This window comes from Stegodyphus dumicola, chromosome X2, assembly GCF_044657685.1.
Source record: "Stegodyphus dumicola isolate Sdum_Otavi_A_Nest chromosome X2, ASM4465768v1".
In the NCBI taxonomy this organism is placed as follows: Eukaryota; Metazoa; Arthropoda; class Arachnida; order Araneae; family Eresidae; genus Stegodyphus; species Stegodyphus dumicola.
Window position 1 is genome coordinate 4185093 of NC_140781.1, and position 22899 is coordinate 4207991.

A 22899-nucleotide genomic window follows, 5' to 3' on the forward strand; every position below is an offset into this window, starting at 1 on the left:
AAGTTTTTGAACAGCTTTACTTTCGACGACGATATTTTGTACCACGATGTTTTAGAACTGCGATGTTTTCTCCCACGATGTTTTGTAGCACGACGTTTCCGCCTTGCGTTGTTTTCTCCGCGACGTTTTCGTCGGCGATGTTTTTGCCGCGATGATTTCGGCTGTACCGTTTGGGTGCTATGTGCTCGACATCGATAAGAGATCTCCAAGATTTATGGAAAATGAGTCCTATTCCTGTTGTTTTAAATAATTACATAAAGTAAGAGGATTTCATAGCAAAAAATGCGGTATTGAGAAATGCTTTAAAAAGAATGGTAGACTTAATGATTAAAAAAGAGTTGTCTAATTTAGACAGTAGGCCGAGAAACCATTTTGATGTTTGTACAAATGGCAGGACTTGTTTCAACTAGTCGAAAAACACAAGAAAAATGGTCATTGGGGCAGTCGAGCAGCAAACTGTAAAAATTCTCCAGAAGTGGTTTGAGCATGAGAACAGAACAGAAAAAAGAATTCAGACAGCTCCGTTGCAAGAAAACAGAAATAGCTAAAACAGGATTCTCGTCTGTTTTTTTCTCTAAATCTTCTAAACAAACCCACCATTGTTCTTCATAGACAACAGATGAAGATAACGCACTGAATTTATTACAGAGAAAAAAATATAAGAAAAATAAAATCCCTGACTTCCCAACTGAGATTGAAACTAAAAAGATGAGTTCAGGCATATGCCAGAACTAGATTTTTAGATAGGCGATCGGCAATCATTTTCATTGCTGCTTTAAAGAATATGGGGCCTTTGCCTAAAAAGGTCACGTCTAATGTTATTGATAGCAAAAAACGTCAAGAAGGAAAAACTAAAACTTTTAACGATGTTGTGATGAAAATTAAAGAACAGCGCTAATTATTGATGTCTGGTATTTGTTCTTATGGTCGAAAGAATAACACGCCTAACTCAATATGCAGCCACCTGACCCTTGTGAGATGGGAAATTTTTGTTTATAAAAATCGAAAATTTACAGTTAGAATTCTGAAGCAGAGGTAGTTTAGATAAAACTATTAACATCGACGAAATGAAATTTTTTTCACATACAGGCTAACAGATTAGGGAAAAATGTTTGGTTCTTAACTTCGTCCTACTATCTAGAAATTAGACAACAATGCGAAAGAAAATGTTAGCCGGAAATGTTTGTTTATCCTTCTCCTTGACCATGCGGATGCTCGCGGTTCATCCGCATTGTCAGCTTGTTGTTCGATACTTAAATTCCCTCAGGGATCGTCTGGGGGAACCCCAGTGGTTTGGCTTCTATAATAGCCTTTTGATCTGAATGCACTTAAACAAATACGGCTTCTGGGATACATAATCAGTCTTCACAGTGACTAGAACCATCGATTCTTCGGTGGTAGGTTTAGGCTCGGCATTGACTGCACTGGTACAGGCTTGTCTGCCCCTTGGTTTTAGGGGCGCTACATGGTTAGGTATCGAAGGTAGTCCTTGCAGGTTTGGTAACCTTGGTCAACACTGGGGGACAGCCTTTGACCTGACTTCTTTCTTTTTGTGGGTGACTGGCTGGAGCTTCATCGGCATTGACTTGTGTGTTTTAAACTTTGACTGTGTGCAATTGTGTCCCCCTGACATACTGGGGGTTATGCCTCCCTGGACCGCCTCTGGAGGAGGTGGCGCATTTAACCGTAATTAAGGACTTGAAAAAGGACCAGGTCTGGGATCCTCTCTCTCTGGTGTACTCTTCGACACTTAAGAGATTCGTTAGGAGGCACTTTTTTTTGTGCTTTTGACGCAGTTAAGCCATATTTTAGAAATATAAATATATTTCTTTTTGATGACATAAAAATTCCATTGATTTTCAGATCAAAAGGCTATTATAGAAGTCGCAATGATTTCTGTATCTTCAGATTTAAAGTTTGTCAGCAAGGCGCTTTACTCTTCTAGCTATGTTAAATAGGTTGCACTTCAGATATTTTGCGAGATGTTTAGAATATTAAAATGGCATAGCAAATTAGATCCGAAAGAAAAAAGGGCAGTTTAGGAAATATAATAAAGATTATTTAAAGTATTATATTAAAAGAGCAAATGAACGAATTAAAATTTGGGAGAAACCGCAAGTGCTTTGTAAACTTCATTTGAAAGAAAACATTAAAAAACTTGAAGACTCAAAAGTGACTAAGAAAGTGACTCTGTAATAAATCCTTTGTAAGACTGTAATTGAACTGATATTTGAATTTGAGCCCTATAACCCTAATAGGCAACTAGCGAGTTATCACTACGTCTGAAGTAGTATATTAAAAACTTGTGTAACTAAACTATTACATAAAAGGCAAGACTTATGCTACAAATAACCACTTCTTATAGCGATAGAAATTAATCAACAACAGGTATTTAGGTTTAAAAGTTAATAAGAGTGGTATAAGACTACATAGGCATAAAACTAAGCTATAAGCTTCTTCAACTACCTTTATCCGCACCTACGTTTAAAGCAATCGGTTGCAAGAGACCTCAAAGCGGAGATAGTTACATTTAGATTGAATTGGCAAAAGTCTAACAGAGCTACGCAACTGCCAAAAGCTTTCCCTTTCTCTCAGATTCAAAACCCTCAGCTTAAATACACTTACAGCTAATTTGCATTCTAGTGGAGAGTATGGAAGTCTATTCTAGTGTGGAATCAAGTTTCTTACTATTCCTCCATGGAGCCTCCCAGATTTGAAACAACATACAGGCTATGGGGGTCGACTTTTTACGCCCAGCGAACGCGAACTTAAAACTTCAAAATTCTACTTTACAGGTACAAATGGACGCTGTAGAAGAAGGAAGAGCACCTCCAGAAGTAGAACTGAATCACCTCCAGGAGGAGAATAAGAAGAAAATTGAAGCTCTGGGTAAGAAATTTTAATAAATTGTTCGGTTCTTAATGAGCTTTTTTCAGGTACTTTCGCATGAGATAAACTTTGGCGATGCCTCTCTCGGTGAGGTCAAAATCATTTAGATACGACCAAATAAAAGAAAATATAATAGAGCAGCATATTAAAGAGATGCTGTAAAACAAAATAATTACCCGAAGTAATAGTCCCTACACGAGCCCGGTAGTCTTATGCAGAAAGAAAAACGCTTGTTATCTTCAGAACCAAAATCGTGGAGATTTCCCGTTGACTACCGTACATTAAATAGTATAACGAAGTATCCAATACATTCCCTGCCGATAATAAATGAAATAATTCAAAAAATACGATCCACTAGTTATATGACAACGCTTGACCTGACGTCAGGATATTTCGGATAGGAGTAAAACCCGAAGATGTAGAATAAACGTCCTTTAAAACAAAGTCAGGCGTGTATGCCTTTTTGAGAATGTAGTTTGCCTTAAGCGGAGCTCCTACATTTCAGAAGATGATGGATATCGTCTTAAAACCCGTCCTAGGCAAAAATACTTTCATCTATTTTGATGGCATTATTATTACAGGTGAAACTATCACCGAGCACATAGATCATTTAAAAAAAGGTTTTTCTTTATTAAATGAAGCCGACTTCAAGGTGAGTCCCAAGAAATGTAAATTCGCGGCTAAGGAATTTAGACACTTTGTGTATAAAATTTCGAAAAAAGGCATACAAACAGATAATTCCAAAATATTAGCAATCAAGAGTTATCCACCTCCTAATAACTGCAAAAAATGTAGTATCCTTTTTAGGCATGTGCTCATACTGCCGATCCTTTAAAAAAGATTTTTTGAAGATAGTTAAACATTTGCTAGTTATTTAAAGGAAAAAAAAACCTAGGTTGACGTAGACGGCAGAGGCGAACATTGCGTGCGAAGAATTAAAACACGCATTTATCAAGGTCCCAGTACTTAAATTCCTGGAATGCGACCAAAATTTAGAAGTTACTGCGGACGCCTCTGATTTCGCAGTCGGCGCCGTCCTTTCGAAAACCGGGCAGCCAATTGCCTATTTCAGTAAAACTTTGAATAAGACTTAACGAAATTATACTGCAACGGAAACAGAAACTCTGACCGTCTTATTAGCAGTGCAGAAACTTCGAGTTATCTTTGGAAGTGCAGCGATGATAGTTTATTAAGACCACGAGGCAGTTAGTCGTTTGTATTCTAGGAAAAACTTTCAATCTGGCTTATATGCTGGATGTTAAAGTTACAGGAGTACAATATCATAATTAAACACACGACGGAGAAAGAAAGTGTTCTTGCGAATGCCCTGTCAAGAAATAAGATTGATGAAGAGGGGAATACTGTCAGATGTACTATATGAACCTCTAAAATAACTTAGTCCCACGAAACAATCATTACAAAATTGAAAACGGATCCTGAATTCAAAAACATGTATGCATATCTTGAAGATCCCCGAACATTTCGAGCATGTGGACATTACGGCAATCAGAAAGAGGGTAGTTCCCTATGAACTCATTCATAAATTGCTATTTTACACAAAAATAACAAACGAGAATCAAGAACGTCAGTGATCCCAGCAAGTCTACGATTAAATATTCTAGAAGAGTTACATAATTCACCGAAATCGCGCCATCTCGGTATTAGGAAAACATTGCAAAGGGTCCGCGAAGCGTACAGAAAGCCGTCACGGCGCATGTCAGGTCATGTCATATGTGCCAATTAATTAATGATGTTAATTATAACATAGACGGGTACTTAAATAATATAAAAATTACTTTCCCCAATGCGTTGGTGGGCATCGATTTCCACGAAACTTATCCCCGAACAAGGCTAAATAAAAATAGATATCTTCTATCTATCGTAGATCATTTTTCAAAAGGGGTGAAAATAATTCCCCTTAAACGAGCATCAGCAAAAATCGTGTCAGATTCTTTTTTAAATAAATATATCTTTAAGTAGGGTGCCTAAAAAAGTAATATTTGATAACGTTAAACGATATGTAAGTCAGTTATTTGAAAATCTTTGCACAGGACTTGGCATACGCCATCTGAAAATGGCACCATATGGGCAGCAATCAAATACAGCGAAACACGTAAACGAATATACTGTTAAATTTATTCGGGGATGCGTTAAGAATTATCATGACCGCTGGGATAGCTGTGTCAATAAATTAGCCGTTGCACTGAAAACGGCGAAGCATGATACTATGCAAAAGGTTCCCGCAGAACTCTTATTAAGGAGAAGAAAAGTTTTAACTCCCTTAGATAAACTATTTTTGTTCGACAAAGGCAAGAAGAATTTAAGTTGAAGGACATTCAGAAAATAATAGATGAGGCGATAAAAATCTCAGATTCAGACGTACAGAAACAAAAATCATACTAAGAATAGACGGCAGTTGGAATTTACTGTAGGTCAAAACGGGCTGAAAGCTAAGCATTCTGTATTATCTGTACCAGAAAATAAGAGTGACGAAGTTCCGGGTTACAATGGCCTTTTCGTATTGAAAAAATTTAATTTAAGACATTATATTTAAAAGACATAAATGGTCAGAAAACGGTGGCTAACGTTCATCAAGTTAGACAGCATTACAACAGAACTGATTTTGAAATTTTAAAAGATCCTTTTAAGGAACCTGGAAGCGAGCCAAGGGATATTGATGTTAAAACCTCACAGTTTAATCCTCCAGCAGAGAAAAGGAACCTTTCATCGAATGGAAGGTCAACAAGGCGAGTTCCCCCGCAACGAAATCCAGGGCCAGAGAAAAAAAATCACTAACCATTTTATGACGGGAAGGAGAACTGTTCCATCACAGAGGGTTTCGGACTCAACGAGGAAAACCTCATCAGACGTTCGCGGTTACCCATTAACAACCGCCCCAAGAGTGGCCAGCCAAGATCCAGCAAGAAGAAGGTGCAAAAGGTCGGCAGAGTGTAGAAATTCTCGTCGCTCTCGCAGACAAAGAAAGCCAAAAGTAGGGTAAAAGACTCAGAGGCAAGGCCCGCACAAGAAGACAAGCAGAGAGCAGATTATCTGAATCCTCAACCGGAAAGAAAATCAGCCCGATTCGTCACCAAAGGCTTAAAGAAGAAGCAGTCCCTGTGGGCAATTGACAGCTGGCGTAGAAAAAAAGTCCATTTTCCATTGTTTACTATTAGAGATAAAATAAATCCCATGATAAAAAAAACCGAGATAATAATCGAAGAATTAGATAATAATATTTAAGCATTTTTACCACTTTTAGAATGTTATCTAACCGAAAATAATTTGAAAAATAAAAAACAAATTAGCATTCTACATTAAAATCATTGTTTTTAATTGATGAATAATTTCAACATGTATTTTCTGAGGATTATAGAAAAGAAATTTAGATTAAAAATCTCTTTTATTCAAATTTACCTGAAATTTTATCTCGTGAAGGAAAAGAACAGTTGATAGAAGTTTCCTATGATTAAACTGAACATTTCAAAAATAATAAGCTTGCTAACTTTTATCTTAACCTAAAAAAGAATTTAAAGGCATTTCAAACATAGCTATTAAATGTTTATTGCTTTTTTGCACAGTCTATTTGTGTAGGACTTTCTTCCATGTTATGTTAGAAAAGTAAATGCAGAACAAAATTAAAGTGGATCCTAATTTACTGTTAAAACTAATTTAAATAAGTCCAGACATATAGAAATTGATCTCTCGTAAAGAGGCCCAAATTTTAAGCTAAATTTTAGACTAGTATTATAACTTAAATTTTGATAATTAAAATGGTAACCAATTTTTAATCTAATATTTTTTATGAGTGCGTATTTAATACAAATATCTAATAGGTTGTGAAAATCGTAAAATATACTTTTTTAATATTTCTATCGCGAAATTTTAAAATATTCTTTGCAAAATACACTGAAGTTTTTCAAGTTTTGTTTAGATGGTACGCGTTAGTCAAAAGGTTGAGAACCGCTGTTCTAGAGCACAATTACTTTAAACAATGATAATAAAGAGCAATAATCAGATATTCATACATTCTAAAAATATAAGTAACGTATACTATATAAATATATGAATTAAGTTATTTTTTATATCTTTATATTCTATTGTAAAAATAAATTTTAAGTTGTTAAACCGCCGACTTGAGAGTAGTTGAAAGAAATGTTTGAGATTCCAATCATTGCGGTTTTCGACACAATTAAAAAAAGGCTTTCTCAGGGGGGTGGGAATTCTTTTGACAAAAGTTATATTTCGCATTTTGTGTGTTAGAATAATATTAAAATACTGTTGCACGCGTACGAATTCGTAACAGATTGAGTGCGCAAGTCCGATAATAAGTTCATAAAATTTATTCTTATGACAAGAAGTAAGACAAAATGCTGAACGTTTTCCTCACAGATATTCGTACAATATCACAATATCACTCAGTAGTAATATTTTTAAATCCTAAAACTTTAAATAGAACACAATTCAAACTCAGAGTAAGCTAATCCGATTTCACCACGAATTCGCTAGCTTCAGCAACAACAAATAAGTAAACAACTGAACTGAGATTTTTTCTCCGGCTTTTATAAGCTTTTTAATCATGCACGAGAACATCCTGGTATTTTCTCGAGATTTCAGGGAAGCAAATGCGTACAATTACGAGCTATCTATTTATTAAATGTTAAATGTATTTTTACTTTTTCTAAGCAGTTTTTCTTAAAACTCGTCACGCGCTGCATTGCACGGCAAAATAAAACAATTTTAATTATAATTCTGCTAAAAATAGCAAATTAAATACAAAATCCCTAATATTGCTCCCTTCCCAAGGACTGCACGCCTCGGCTAGTACAGTCGCTGGAAAGGAAGCTAAGCTTATAACTAAGGCATCAATGCAATAATAGACATTACATTACAATAACAACATAAACAAAACAATTATTATAATAAGTAACTTAAAACAAATCAAATACTAAATACAAATTAAATACAAATTTAGAAACACAAAGGACCATGGTCTTATACAATTTACATCATATACACTACGGACTATGGCCGTAGTAAGGAGCTAACCTGACGTAATGAACGACTTTAGGCGTAGAGTTCGATCACTTACCGATCCGAACCGCCGCCAAGTTGACACGCTCTCTTGCAAAGTTGTCCATCATTTCAAACCGGGCATGGAGAACTTGAATGCCTTCCTCGGGCAATGAAAGCGCATCCGGAGGGTGACCAAATAAACAATAAGAAGGCAGACGAAGGTCACGACCGAAGAGCATCTGGGATGGAGAATAGCCGGTAGTCTGGTGTTTCTTTTCGACCATTGTACGATTTCGGCAGCATTCTAAGCAGGGTCTTTCAGACAAGGCTTCGGCTTTTGCAGGTGAGTATCCCTTCTGATCATGGATAGTTCTGTCCTCTGATGTTGAAAGGAGTCTGCGGTTTTTGAGGTCAAAGGAAAATTGTATTTCCTTAAAATGTCCAATTCAAGTATGCAAGGATCTGTAATATCTGCCACATATGCCGCGTGACAGCAGACGGCACTTCTAAACGTGATGTTCACGTCCCAGCTATGTCTATTTCATCACCAGACGCAATCTGGAGGGTAACACAGGATGGCGTACGAATGAATTTATCTTAAAATTGTTGAGTTAAATCTTTCCGAATGATGGTAACATTAGCTCATGTGTCAATGATTCTATTGCAAGGAATTCCACCGACATGCCCATTTTTGACAGCCCAATACTGTTGCCACTCACTGCAGAAATCTTGAGCACTTTAAAATGGGGATTTTCACTATCGTTCGAACTCCGCTCCGCGATATGGTTATTAATTTGTTTCCTGCGTCGTTGCTGGGAAAAGGTCTTATTTTCCATGCCCTGGGATGTTCAGCAGCTCCTTCGTACATGGCCTACAGCTCTGCAGTTCCAGCATTTTGGCTTCTTGTCACTCCTATTCCATCTCATGGTATTTAATTGTTTGTTTATATCTGTTTTATTTTCCGTGCTCTGGGGTGTTCTGCAGTTCGTTCGTATGTGGCTTTCAGCATCGCAGTTTCAGCACTTCAGAATTGTTTTCTTTTTACTCCTGTTCCGTCTCAAGGCACTGAGTTGTCTGGTTAAATTGTTTGTCTTATTTTTCGTGCCATGGGGTATTCTGAAGTTCTTTTGTACGTGGCCTTCAACACCATATTTCAAACACTTTAGGGTCAGCTTCTTTTCACTCTTACTCAGTATCAAAGCATTGGCTTTTCTGGAGAAATCATCTAAACGAGCCATCAATTGATCCACTGGTTTGTGGACTCGCACTGCCCTAACTGATTAGCGATAAGGGTTGCTTGCTGCACTGCCTCGAATTTCATGATGTACACCAGAGCACTCTTTAAGTCCTTGACATCCACCATTCGTAGAGCCTTCTGCATTTCGGGATCCCGGATGCCATCGATACTGCGGAGACAGGATTTTCCTCGTTTCTCTCCGGTACTCCGTAAAGGCGAGGTGAGACAGCCTTTCAACGCCCGTGGTGAGTTCCTGGAGCGTTTCCGTGGGTTTCTGTTAATGCGATTTTAATTGAAGCCTGCTCTATAGTCTTTTAAACACTTTTTCCCTAAGCGCAGCTCCAACGCGCCAGACAGACCTTTGAAATCTAACCTTTGGTTTTCCGCGAGAGGTTCAAGAATATCTGCTTCGTTTGCTCTCAAAGAATCTGCGAGATGACAGACCTTAGCTTGGGAATAACATCCATTCGCATCTGCCACTATAGAAAATTGTGTCTTATACACTTGCCAGGAGGTTTTCCTGTCGTATGTTGATAGCTTCAGAAAGTGATGAGCACGCATGGGTAGAAATTTTAAACCTTCAGAATTGTTCTCTGCCTTTGCTACAAATTTCTTTAAATTATTAATTTCTTTGGCAACTGCAGAAACTCTTTCATCAATTTGTTATTCGATATGTCCTTGGACGACTGAAACTTTCTCTTCCGATTCCGATTCGCTATTGGACTGCGGAAACTCTTCCTTCGATTCGTGCTCCACAGCAGAAACTCTTTCTTCTATTTTTTTTTCTTTCACAGAAGAAACTCTTTCTTGAATTTCTCCAACTTGGCCAATCTTGGCCAGATTTCATCTCTCTTTAACTGAGTTGACAGCCCCTTCCATCCTTTCTTTTAATGCAGTAAATGCATTCAACAACTGCCTCGTTTGTTCTTCCATTGCTCTTATGACAGGCATTCAAATCCTACTTCTGACACCAAAATGTGTTGCGTGCGTACGATTTCATAATAGATTGAATGCACAAGTCCAATAAAAAGTTAATAAAATTTATTCTTACCACATGAAATAAAACAAAATGCTGAAATTTTTCCTCACAGATAAGCGGCCCACCAGCGGCCGAGCTTTAAAGACGTTGAACACTGGTAGTTCGGTTCGAGGTTTGAATCCCGCGAACGGGCTGGCTGCATGGGCGTTTTTGTGGTTTTCCCCATGTGTAACGTGCATACGAGACAGTTTCCCTTAGAAAGTCCTCCACGAAGGCATCCCTCCCTTTAGGCAGATAGCCTTCGTGTGCTTTGCCATAACTGAATAATCCTAATCCTCACAGATATTCATACAATATCACAATATCACACAGTATTTATATTTTAAACTACTAAAACGTTAAATAGAACACAATACAAACGCAGAGAAAGCTAATCCGATCTCATCGCGAATTCGCCACAGTCAGCAACAACACATAAGTAAACAACTAAACTTTAAAATGTTTCTTCCGCCTTTCTTAGCATGCGTTCGTGTAGTGGTCATCACGCTCGACGCGTATTCGAGAGGTCCGTGGTTCCAGTCCCGGCAAAGTCATTGCTCATTTTTAACATCTCCTGCTTCCAAAAAATGCGTAATGTCTCTACAGCGGCACCCGGACTAAAAGAAGGTGATGGATGATGATTCTCTACCACCAGGATTTGTCGATTGGGTCCCCTAATCCCCAGTCGTCCTTTAATACGGGGAATATATAAGGTATTTCTCCCGCCTCCTTATTAGCATGCCTTCGTGGTGTAGTGGTCAGCACGCTCGATGCGTATTCGAGAGGTCCGTGGTTCGAGTCCCGGCGAGGGCAGTGCTCATTTTTCATGGCTCCTGCTTCTAAAAAATCCTAATGTCTCTACAAACAGAGATTTTTTTCTACGGCTTTTATAAGCTTATTTTTATCATGTACGAGAACATTCTGGTATTTCCTTGAGATTTCTGGAAAGCAAAAGAGTACAATTACGAGATATCTATTTACTAAGTGTTAAATGCGCGGGCTCCTGTATTTTTACATTTTCGGCGTAGCTTTCTCTTTTATGTTACGAATTTGTACGCAGAATAATTTTAATGGAATTAAATGTGAAATTGTTGTATTTTTCTGTGTAATGTAAAGCAAAAAAATTTAAAGAGACAAGCAATGCCGGTGTTTGTGTACGCAGTAATGTACACTATTCGAATCACGACTGTCGCTGCCTACGCATCTAACTATCTAACGACGTATCTAAATGCCACTTCTAAAATTTCTGCAAGCGGTGGTTCAGCTATAAGTCTATGATCAAATACTCAATCTAGTTTTAAAAGGATTTATTAAAATACTAAAATTAATCTAATCTAGAATCTAGAATCGAATCTAATGTTACATCTCATGAGCAGCGTTCTAGCTGCGTCATAACAAATCGAAAGTCAAGTTCTCACTGTTGCCATTCTGAGGCAGAGAAAAGTTTGTTTCTAATCAAACCGGAACATCGGCATAGTGAAAGTTTCTAGTCAAACCGGAACATCCCGGCCCCCGTTGGACGATTGTCCAACATCATTTGGAAATGGGAGTGGACTGATATTGGAGACGGCTCGACGAAAGATTCCATCTAAAGTTCTGACGTCTACGACTCGTACTAGTCCATCTGGACCAGGAAAGGTCTCCTCGATGCGAGCTAGTGTCCACTTCATGGATGTCTTGTTTTTATCCTTTAACAAGACTAGTTGTCCTGGTTTGAGATTGGATCTCACTTGATTCCATATTGAGCGGTTCTGCAAATGATTAAGATATTCCACGCTCCAACGGTTCCAGAAATTAGCTCTAAGTTTTTGAATTAAAGTCCATCTAGAAGAGAAGGTCAAAGAATCTACAGAATCATTCGGTTCTGGTATCGACAAAAGTGGAGCTCCTATTAGGAAATGACCTGGAGTCAAAGACTGAAGATCTGTTGGATCAGTCGAAATAGGTGATTGAGGTCGAGAGTTCAAGCAGGCTTCTATTTGTGTAATTAATGTATACAGCTCTTTATTATTGTCGTTTTCGTGTCGTTAAGTTTAAAATTGTCGTTTTCGCGACCTTTGTCAAAATTCTCTTCATTGATTTCCATCAGCCTCCCATAATCCGCCAAAATGCGGGGAAGAAGGAGGAATAAATCTCCATGTTATACCTTCTTCGGAACTAAAGCGCTGAATAGGATCCGATCTACAAATTCTAAAGAGTTTATCAAGAACATTCTTCGTTCCCTTGAAGTTCGTAGCGTTATCACTCCAAACAATGGATGGTTTAGATCGTCTGGCAATAAACCTTCTAAAGCATGCTAGAAATGCTTCATTAGACAAATCCGATACTACTTCTAGATGAATAGCCTTTGTACTAAAGCAAATAAATATCGCGATGTATGATTTAAACGTAACTATAGATTTTTTCAAATTAGGCTTGGTGATAACTGAACCTGCAAAGTCCAGTCCTATTTTTTCGAATGGTCTAGTTATTACAACTCTATCTCTAGGTAAGTCTCCCATCATTTGGTTTATGGTTTGGTTCCTTGTTCGAAAGCACGTCATGCATTTACTTATAATGCGTCTAACTCTATCTTGTCCGGAAGGTATCCAGTATAATTGTCTAATAAGAGAAAGTGTTGTTTGAACGCCCGAATGAAGAGATTTTTTATGATAATAATCTATGAGTAATTCAGTGAAATGATGTCTTTTGGGTAAAAGAAGTTGATGTTTGTGGTCTTCTGAAAGATTGGAGTAACGTAGTCTCCCACCAACTCGTAAAAGTTCATCTTCATCTAGAAATACATTTAAGGATAAAACTTTACTATTACTTGGAACTGATCGTTTCGACTGCAGGCACTTAATTTCAGGTTGAAATTCAGAATGTTGTACACATTTGACTAGCACCTTTGTTGCATTCTGTAGTTCAGAAGCACTCAAAAAACTTTCTTTTCTTAATGATAGATTGGTTCTACAGTTGTTCGCAAACCTTAAACACCACGCAGTAGTTCTAATCAATTTGCTGAATGACGAATACCTTTCAATGAATTCGTTCTCAATGGAATTTTCACCTGTGACTGTTGAGTTCACTACAGCTCCCCTTCGAAGTTCAAGCTCTTCATGATCCTTGAAATCTCTTACTGATTCTGCAAGTTTAGGCCACGAATCGATGCTCTGTAATAGCCACTTAGGTCCATGCCACCACATGTCACTATTTCATAGTTCAGAGAACGTTATTCCTTTCGTGGAATTTGTCTTTGTTCCTCTGGTCAGCATATCAGCCGGATTTTCATCTCCAGGGCAATAATTCCAGGACTCAGGTGATGTTTTCTCTCGTATTTCCATTACTCGATGTTGGATGAATGGCTTCCATTTATTTAAATCGCCCTTTATCCAATGTAACGTAACAGAAGAGTCTGACCAAAAATATACATTCATCTGGAGTCTTTTCTCTAACTGTTCTTTGACATTCGAGGCTAATCTTGCTCCGATGAGCGCCCCCATCAGCTCTAATCTTGGAAGAGACAGCTTCTTCAGTGGAGCTACTCTGGTTTTGGAAACGACAAAACTACTTCCTATTTCACTGTCTGTCGTGACGTATCGCAGGTATATCACAGCTCCATATGCCTTCTGACTTGCGTAGGTAAAGCAATGCATTTGAATATCTCTCAATTCAGACTTGTTAGTCTTTCGGAAGTAATGTCGCGGAATGTTTACATCCGGAATCGCTGACAGTTCATTAATCCATTTTTTTTCATTCTGTTTTCAAAGTCCAATGGTAACGGATTATCCCAATCTACCCCAAATTACCAAATTTCCTGCATTAGTATTTTTGCCCTAATAGTGAATGGACTTATAAATCCAATGGGATCGTAAAGCTTTCCAATGGTTTTAAGAACTTATCTTTTTGTCATTAACTTTGTTTTCCCTTGATTAGTTAGATTTTGTGATTCTATCTTCAGAAGGTCTTTCTTGTAATTCCATTTATATCCCAATACCTTCTGTTCCAGAACTTTCTGGATTTCACCATTTTCGTATTCGTCAAAAACTTCCTGCAGATTCCCACAATTTGTTTTCCATTTTCGCATGTTGAAACCAGCAGCCTTCAAAATATATCTAATATCTTCATATATGAGTTTGGCTTCGTTTTCGTCTTCATCCCCACCTATTAAATCGTCTACGTATAAACATTCGTTCAATAGTTTAACTGCTTTCTGATTTGTTTCTTTGAAGGTATTTATGTGATGTTTGATAGTAGCGGCAAGCAAAAATGGGCTGGATGTAGCTCCAAACAAAACGCGAGTCATCCTAAGTATTTTCGTGTTAGGTTTTCCTTCCTTATCTGTAAGGTTATTTGCCCACAAAAATCTTACAGCATCCCTATCTTCAGGTGACAGAGAAATCTGGAGAAAGGCTTGTTCAATGTCGGCAGTAAATGCTATGGTGTACGAAATTGTATTAATATCTCTAACAATGGTGGATTTAAATTAGGACCGGAATAGAGACAATCGTTTAAAGACTATTCATTTTTCGAATGGCTGGATGCATCAAATACAACTCTCACGGGTTTGTCAGGTCGGATAACTGGCTGGTGAGGCATATAATAAATTCTTCCTGTTTCTTCAGAACTTGGATCAATTTCTTCAGCTATACCCATTTTTAAATGCTGTTCTATAACTGACTGATACTGCTGATGAAGCAGTGGATTATTTCTTAACCTTTTAACCAGTTTATTAAAGCGAACTTCTGCATTTACGTAATTCGTTTTTAATTCAGACGAATGTTCATTCCAAGGGAGTTTAACCTTATATCGCTTTTCTTTAAATTTGATAGTTCTGTTAAAATTCTCTAAAATGTCATTATCTATTTTACTAATTTCCTTCCCTTCTTCAATCCCCAATGTTTCTAATTCCCAAAACTGCTTTAACTGTGTTGACACCAATTTGTCATCAACAATAATGTCCATGTTTAACAATCTACCGTTAGAATCAGTCCGGCCTTGAAGGCACCATCCAAATATTGTTTCGGAAGCTATAAGTTTATTTTTAAAGTCTACCAGTTATTTTTAAGTCTACCAGTTATTATTTCATGATAGTAATCTCCTCCGATCAAAACAGCAATATTTTTGTGACTGAATTCACAAGAATCAGCTAATTGTAGTCCTATTAAATCTTTGTTAATTTTGGAAACTGGGATATCAGGGAAAGCTAAATTAGTTGCACACATTTGGTTAGTTTCTAAAGCTTCAATTTCTATATTTAGGGATGGTTTACTTCTGTTTTCTAGTTTGACTTTAACAACATTGTAAGTTTGTTCTGTTGCCTGGTTAACCCCAAAGGCAAATACGGACAAAGTCTCCTTTCGAATAACAGGTAATTTACACTTCTCTGAAATGTCCCGAATTATAAAACTTCTCATCGATCCATTGTCTAATAGAATACGAACTGGTTCTAAATTATCCTTCTCAGAAAATGGACGTATCATCACAGAACACGTTTGTAGCAATGCACTGCGGAAAGTTTCGGTTATTAATTGACTAATCTGAACATCTTTACTGGATGGCATTGTCGACACGACCTTGTTTTTCTCCGATTTGGTTTCGAGTTGGAAACAAATAGACCTATTGTGTTTTTTATTATGTATTTCGCACATTTTTATTTCCTTACGCTGCTTAATTTTATGCTGAGATTTTAGGCACAAAAAACATCGGGCTTGAGATTTTAAAATATTTCTTTTCTTCTCCACGGTTTTAATTTCGCAGCGCTCCGAATCGTGTAGTTCGTCACAATATATGCATTTACTGCTAGCTACTGGAGCAACATATTCATACGTTTTAGGAAAACCTTTTTCAAACTGTTTACTGCGCTTGTTGTTTACATTATCGTAAGCGGAGTGGAGAGGATCGTTTGATTTATGCCTCCAGTTATGAATCAATCCCGCTCGGTGTTTTGTTTTTGTTTCTCTACTTTCATTTAACTGCGTAGCTCTTTCGCGGCTTTCTATTTCTTTACGAATAAATTCCATTAATTCGTTAACGTTCCATGTTTTGTCATTGTTTCTACTGCGACTGTATTTTAATGTTATCTCTGATGGAATTAATTTTAACAATATTGGGCAAAGTAAACTACCGTAAGTTTCTGATACGACGTTCATTGACTTTAAGCATCTAATTTGAGTTTCACACTGATCATATAAATTCCTAAGATTTTCTATATCCCTTACATTTCTAACAGGGGAAAGATTTAACAGTTTATTCATGTGAGCATTTATTACCAAATCTTTTCTCCCAAACCTGTTAGTTAACAATTCTATAGCTGAATCGTAGTTCTCATTTGGAAGCGAAAGACCGGAAACGGCATTATAAGCTACCCCACCTAGTAATGACTTTAAGTAACTGAACTTATTTACTTTCGATAATGAGTCATTGTTATGGATAGCTGCCTCGAATTGACTCCAAAATTCCTGCCAATTGCTAGAATCACCAAAAAAGTTAGCGATAGTTAATTTTGGAAGGCAAATAATTTTATTATTTTCAAGTTTGGAATCTATAGCGGTTTCATTAGGATCCGAATTTTCGAGTTTGTGTAATTCCATCAATTTTTTCTTGCTCTAAATTGCCACAGTTCGATTTTTTCTTCATATTCTAGAGCGGATGAAACTTCAAGTTCAAATTCATCCTCTGGGACCTTCAAATACTGTTCTATTTGTGTGTTTAAATCACTCAGAGTTTTTGCCTTTTCGTTTAATATGTCTAAAGTTTCTTCTATTACATTTATACTAACGTCATCTTTGCTTAATTCTGTCTCAATTTTCTTTAGTACCTTGGACACTGCGGTCATTAATACTTTGCGTTTCAATTTAAGCTTAGCGACAGGATCTTCCATAATTACACTTTAAAATAGAAAACTTATCCTACCTGTTTTTTGCAGGCTTCGCACACTTCACACCGTGCTAATCCATACTTACGAATCGATATTTTCGAATATTAGCCGGCTTCCCGGCCGATGCACCAAAAAATGTTTGTGTGCGCACTAATGTACACTATTCGAATCACGAATTTCGCTGCCTACGCATCTAACTATCTAACGACGTATCTAAATGCCACATCTAAATTTCTTCAAGCGGTGGTTCAGCTATAAGTCTATGATCAAATACTCAATCTAGTTTTAAAAGGATTTATTAAAATACTAAAATTAATCTAATCTAGAATCTAGAATCGAATCTAATGTTACATCTCATGAGCAGCGTTCTAGCTGCGTCATAGCAAATCGAAAGTCAAGTTCTCACTGTTGCCATTCAGAGGCAGAGAAAAGTTTGTTTCTAATCAAACCGGAACATCGGCATAGTGAAAGTTTCTAGTCAAAACGGAACAGCCGGAAAAGTAAGAATACGGAGGCAAGTCAATTTAACATTGAGTAATTGAGTATCTCGGTAATTTGGTGATAAACCGCTGAAGTCGCCAAACTTGGCGACATTTTGGTCTGGTCCCTGTATCACCGTAATAGGTATTGTAATTGAAAACAATGTAATTGATCACTATATTAACGGCAACCGTAATTCAACCTTGATATTGCTTTCCAATAATTGCGAGAAGTACAATGTACTAGAAATTTCTCGGCAGTAAAAAAATTATTTTTTTTAACCTATCATCGGTGTTCATTCAATCTATTACCTGTGTGCATTCAATCTATTACCTGTGTGCATTCAATCTATTACGAACACGTACGCACACAACAATAATAAAAGATTCCTTAGCATTGGATTAACTCATCGTGTTTTTAATAAAGATTATGAACAAGAATATAGGCCTGAAAACTAATGCACAAATTCCGATTTAAAGGTATTTAAAATTTTCCTATTTTATTAAAATAAAATGTTTATTTATCTCCCTAATGCAAATATATAACCCGAGTTGTTTCAACCATTAAAAATATTGCTTTTAATAAAAAAAATGTTCTAACTATTTATTTGAATAAAAAGTAAAATATCATTACCTGAAAATGCTTGATAGAAGATGAAAAGGACTACGTTTATTGGAAGTACTTGATAAATTGGCGTCTAAAACTACTAGTTCCTTCTTTGATTCCAGCATCTTTCATTTAACAAATTGCACTGAAAAAGGAAAACACCTTATATGAAAAAGAAAACCCTTTTATATACTTCACATTATCAAAAGTATACACTTGCTTTGGGCTTTTATTAGTGTTTATCAATACACATCTGTTTATAACATGTACTTAAATAAAGATCTTATTAAACGTTGCGTTATATATAACATATGTGTGTGTGTGTGTGTATGTATATATATATATGTGTGTGTGTGTGTGTGTGTGTGTGTGTAATATATATGTTATGAGTGAACCATGTTGTTTAGCTTTCCCAGTCAATGCATTTAATGGACATCTTTGGGCAATAAACTTCATGTATCGATGCGTTGGTTAATTATCAACAGCCGGTAATCGACACTCTTAAATCCATTAGGAATATAATTCAAGGACACCTTACATATGCGTAAATAAATAGTTACAAGGGCACTCAAGTAGAAAGTTGCGACCATCTTCATAGTCATCATATAAATGCAATATATACTTCTTAATAGAAAATTTACAAATTCAGAGCTAGCTGATTTACATGAATGTGATGCTGTGATACAGATATCTATATATGTATTCTTCTGTTAAAAAAGGTGAGGAAGACATAGGAAGAAAAAAAGTATTTAAACCACGAAAATTCCAAATTTTATCACCTTTTAATTTTTCTTAAATGTGAATACATTTTCAATATATGCGTGATTTAGATAAAATTAGGAAACACGCTGAAAATTGAGTAAGTTTATAAATGGGATTTCTTTTAATAATTCCAGAAGTTAAAACTGCTTTTAGTAGGGTTCTATGGAACATATCTATTTTAAAGACTAATTTCAGGCACAGCGTAGAGAGTCAGGGGATGTATCGCCCAACTCTAATCATTGAATAAACTAACGTTAAGTAAAGAAACGTTAAGAAATCGTAACGTTAAGAAACGTTACGTTAAGAATGTAAGAAACGTTAAGAACGTAACGTTAAGAAAAATTAGAAAAAAGGCTTAAACAAACCTTTTTACTAATTTTTCAGTTCAACAAATTTACTCAGCTCGTGTAATTACAGAAGACCTCTCCTTCTTGCGGTATTAACAAAACATAAGAGTCAAACTTAAAGTGATATTGACTAGACAAACTGCATCAATAAGTTTTGGATCAGGCCCTCGGCTCACGATTGGTAGATGCGTTTTTGGGTTGGTTATATCATCCCCCGTCCTATTTTGTTCGTTCTCTTTAGATTGGTTATGATTCTGGAGGTCTTGCTTTCAATACATTCTAAATGGTCTATAAACTTAAGCTTTTTATCAATGAATGATGCCCAAGCATTTTAGGGAGTTAACTATTTTTATCTTGTTTCCTTCGATTTCGAACCTGGGAAGTCTTGGGATCTATTGTGAGGGTTTGTGGATAATTAGCGGGGATGTTTCTTGAGAAATTATTACTTTTTGTTATTTGCATACAGAACTGAAATTTTCTAATGTGTTGTTTACATTTCTTTGTAACTTGTCTCTGGAGCTACCACTCGCGACCAAAGCCGCATCGTTCGTGAAAGGCTACACATTCAGAGTGTTAGGCGCCATTGGTGCTTCATGATCGTGTCAAACGCTAGGTTCCAGAAATCTACACTTAAGCATGATCCGTGAGCACAGCCTCTGACTTGTAATTTTTTAGTTATACGGTTGTTAGTTATCATTACGTTGCGTCTGTTGGTGAGGTAATCTTGAAAAATTTCATACATGATTTTTGAACAGTTTATATGTTTCACTGTGCCTAGAGCCTCTGACCAGCAGAGGAATCGAAGGCTGTTTGGGCTGACTTCTGATTCTGTACTTTATTTCTATCTGCTGCAGAACTTCATTGATTGCATATACAGTGCTCTTATTCGGGGAGAACCCGAATTGGTATGAGCTTGCTGGGTTGAACGTTCTTATATGATGCCAGAGGCAATTTGCTAGGGCTCTCTCATGTACTTTTTCTATTACAGAAAGAAGGCTTATTAGTAGGGAGGAACCTGGGTTCCATACATTCAGGCCTTTCTCTTTAAAAAGGACTATCTGGTTTATTTCAAAACTTGTTGGGACAAACGTTCAAGTCAATACAAAAGTGAGATACAATTTACCATGTGCCTAAGTAAGCCTTGTCTCGATCCTAAGCAATTGCGAAATAAATGCGGCTTGTCGAAGGTGAAATGAATTCGAATAAATGCAGCAAATGAATTCGAGCAGTTGGGAGATGTAATAGAGTAACGATCAGAAAGACTGCCTAAAGCTTTTTCTGCAACTTAAGAACACTGCACTTACACATTTGACTAACTTGCATTTTGGTCGGAATTGACGAAAGTAAAACCAAAATAATGAGATAACTGGGTCAATTAACTTAAAACCTTTATAAGGCGATCACTTACAGAAACGGCTTTCTTGGCGTTCTAACTTTTATAGACTTCTAGAAAAGGAAACATTTCAAAATAACACACTTGTTGCATACTATTCACTTGTAACACACTCATACTATTCAGTGCTCCCAGTTCTTTTAAGCTACATAAAAAATAAATACACAGAAAGTGTATTCTGAGACTCTACTGGCAGTCAACCCCACAAACGATGTTTCACCAGCTTACAGTCCATGAGTTTAGACTGCTGAATACTAATAGTTTAACTCAAGTTACATCCCAAGCGAGTGGGCTGGCTGCTTGGTTAGATTTCGTGATTTTCCTCTCATGCAACGTGAATACGATCCAATTTACTTTGCAAAGTTTTCCACGAAGTCCTTCTTCCCCTCAGGTAAACATTCCTCGTGTATTTCGCCATATTAAAAATAATCAACCAATATCTACTTAAGACACAATAACATGCCGAACAAATACTAATTCAGAAGTCAAACAACAAAAATCAGCGTTATATTTTCAAATTTTCACAGGACTAGTTTCGATGGTTTTACCGAACCACCATCGAAACTAGTCCTGTAAAAATTTGAAAATATAATGCTGATTTTTGTTGTTGGACTTCTGAATCAATATCTACTTGCTTACAAGTTTAATTTCCACAAAACAGTTTTCCTAATTAAGTAACGTGTACTTCCTCCCTGAATATAAGAGAACAATTAGAAAGGATTTAACTGCATCGGAGGAAAATAATTCGAGGTAGAGGAAAATACAAGCAAATGCATATATATATGTTGAATTTTATTTGAATATGAGCCGTCTGTGCAAAGTGCCACTAAATTAAGCTTTAGTGATGCTCATATTTTTACGAAAGGTTTGGAGCTCAAATTGCTGGAAACAATATTTAAAATAATATCATTTAATAGTCATCTCATATTTTGTTAAATGAAATTTAATCATGCTTGTTTTGTATTTTCTTCTGTGAAGTTAAGTAAAATATCCTCTGCAGCAAACACAGAATGTAAGACAATTTATAATTGACAAAACGACATCAGTTTCTATACGGACCATTTTTTCTATGGCTTGATGACTTTGGAATTAGAATACTCATTTGCAAGCTAGAGAAAACAGAGTTTTAATGTATGCAAATAATCTTCCGTAAAGTTGTTTAGCAATCCAATCTTAAAATATCTCCTTATCACGAATAAAGTAGCAAAATATTTCTAAAATGCTAATGTAAAAACAACAGCACTTGTATAGATAGTAAAAAAAAGGTTGAAACATACTTTAAAAATTAATAATTATTTCTCGTGAAAAATTTAAGCTTGTATTTAATTAATGTATTTCTGTTTAAAAATGCTATACGAACAAAATAGCGCAAGAATAACAGAATTTATGCATACTTTTCATAATCCTTAGGTAGGCAGACACGTACAAAATGTTGTTTATATTGTTCAAGCAGTCAACAGTATTTGGAAAATAAACTATTAACGATGTTTATACATCCCAACAACAATATAAAATAATCATCTCCCCGTTAGGTGAATGATGATGACCCTTTCATGCATATATATATATATATATATATGAAATGTAGAATCTCATACATTATTTGTGTTGTTCAGCCGGGACAATAAGAATGAGACAAATTTTGGAATATAAAGTGATACGTTTATTTTAGCATCCATCTCACAAGCGTTCTTCCTGAGCCTCTAGGAGAAGCCCTATTTATAGATACGTGTACTCATGGTGCTCATCCAATCAGCGATATTAATTGAAATCACGAGGTGACGCTATCTTCTCATCAGGGGTGTTCTTAAGGACTTTATGTAATATGACAGATTTATGAGTTTGGTGATTTGGTGGGCGCCAACAGGTTAATATAATTTTTATTAAAGAAAGGATTTCGCCAAAATTTTAGGAACAGGGATGCAATTTAGGTAGAGAATCGCCAACACATTATTAGCAATATGATTAGCATTTAATTTAATCAATTGATTTAAAAATATCATTACATATATATAATTGTTTTGTTCTAAATAATTTTGTCCTAATTATGCTGTAATTGTTATATATATAAAACACGCATGCATGCATACACAAGTGACAGGTGAGAGCAGGTCCGGACACCCGGGCGGCTAGCATAGACTAATCGGCTATCGTCCGGATCCCGCAAATGTCTAAAGCTACACTCAAATCAAGGCATTACATGGCCATACAAGGCCAAAGTATGAGATTTTTCTGCATGCATTGCATAAAGTAGAATATACAAAATATAGGAAACAGATCTGAACACACAAT

General features: G+C 36.4%; 1 protein-coding gene and 1 non-coding gene across 2 annotated transcripts in view; one reads left to right on the top strand and one right to left on the bottom strand.

Annotated features, from left to right (window-relative positions):
• LOC118190618 (uncharacterized) overlaps positions 1–22899 on the bottom strand; it is a 106547-nt gene that overhangs the window by 67403 nt on the left and 16245 nt on the right. Inside the window, exon 2 of the mRNA XM_035361370.2 lies at positions 18133–18250. Within this exon, the coding sequence (XP_035217261.1) occupies positions 18133–18230 (98 nt within the window). The 5' untranslated portion in view covers positions 18231–18250. The remainder of the gene's footprint in view (positions 1–18132; positions 18251–22899) is intronic.
• On the top strand, positions 10901–10973 carry TRNAT-CGU (transfer RNA threonine (anticodon CGU)). Its single transcript has one exon. It is a non-coding gene; the product is annotated as a tRNA-Thr (tRNA).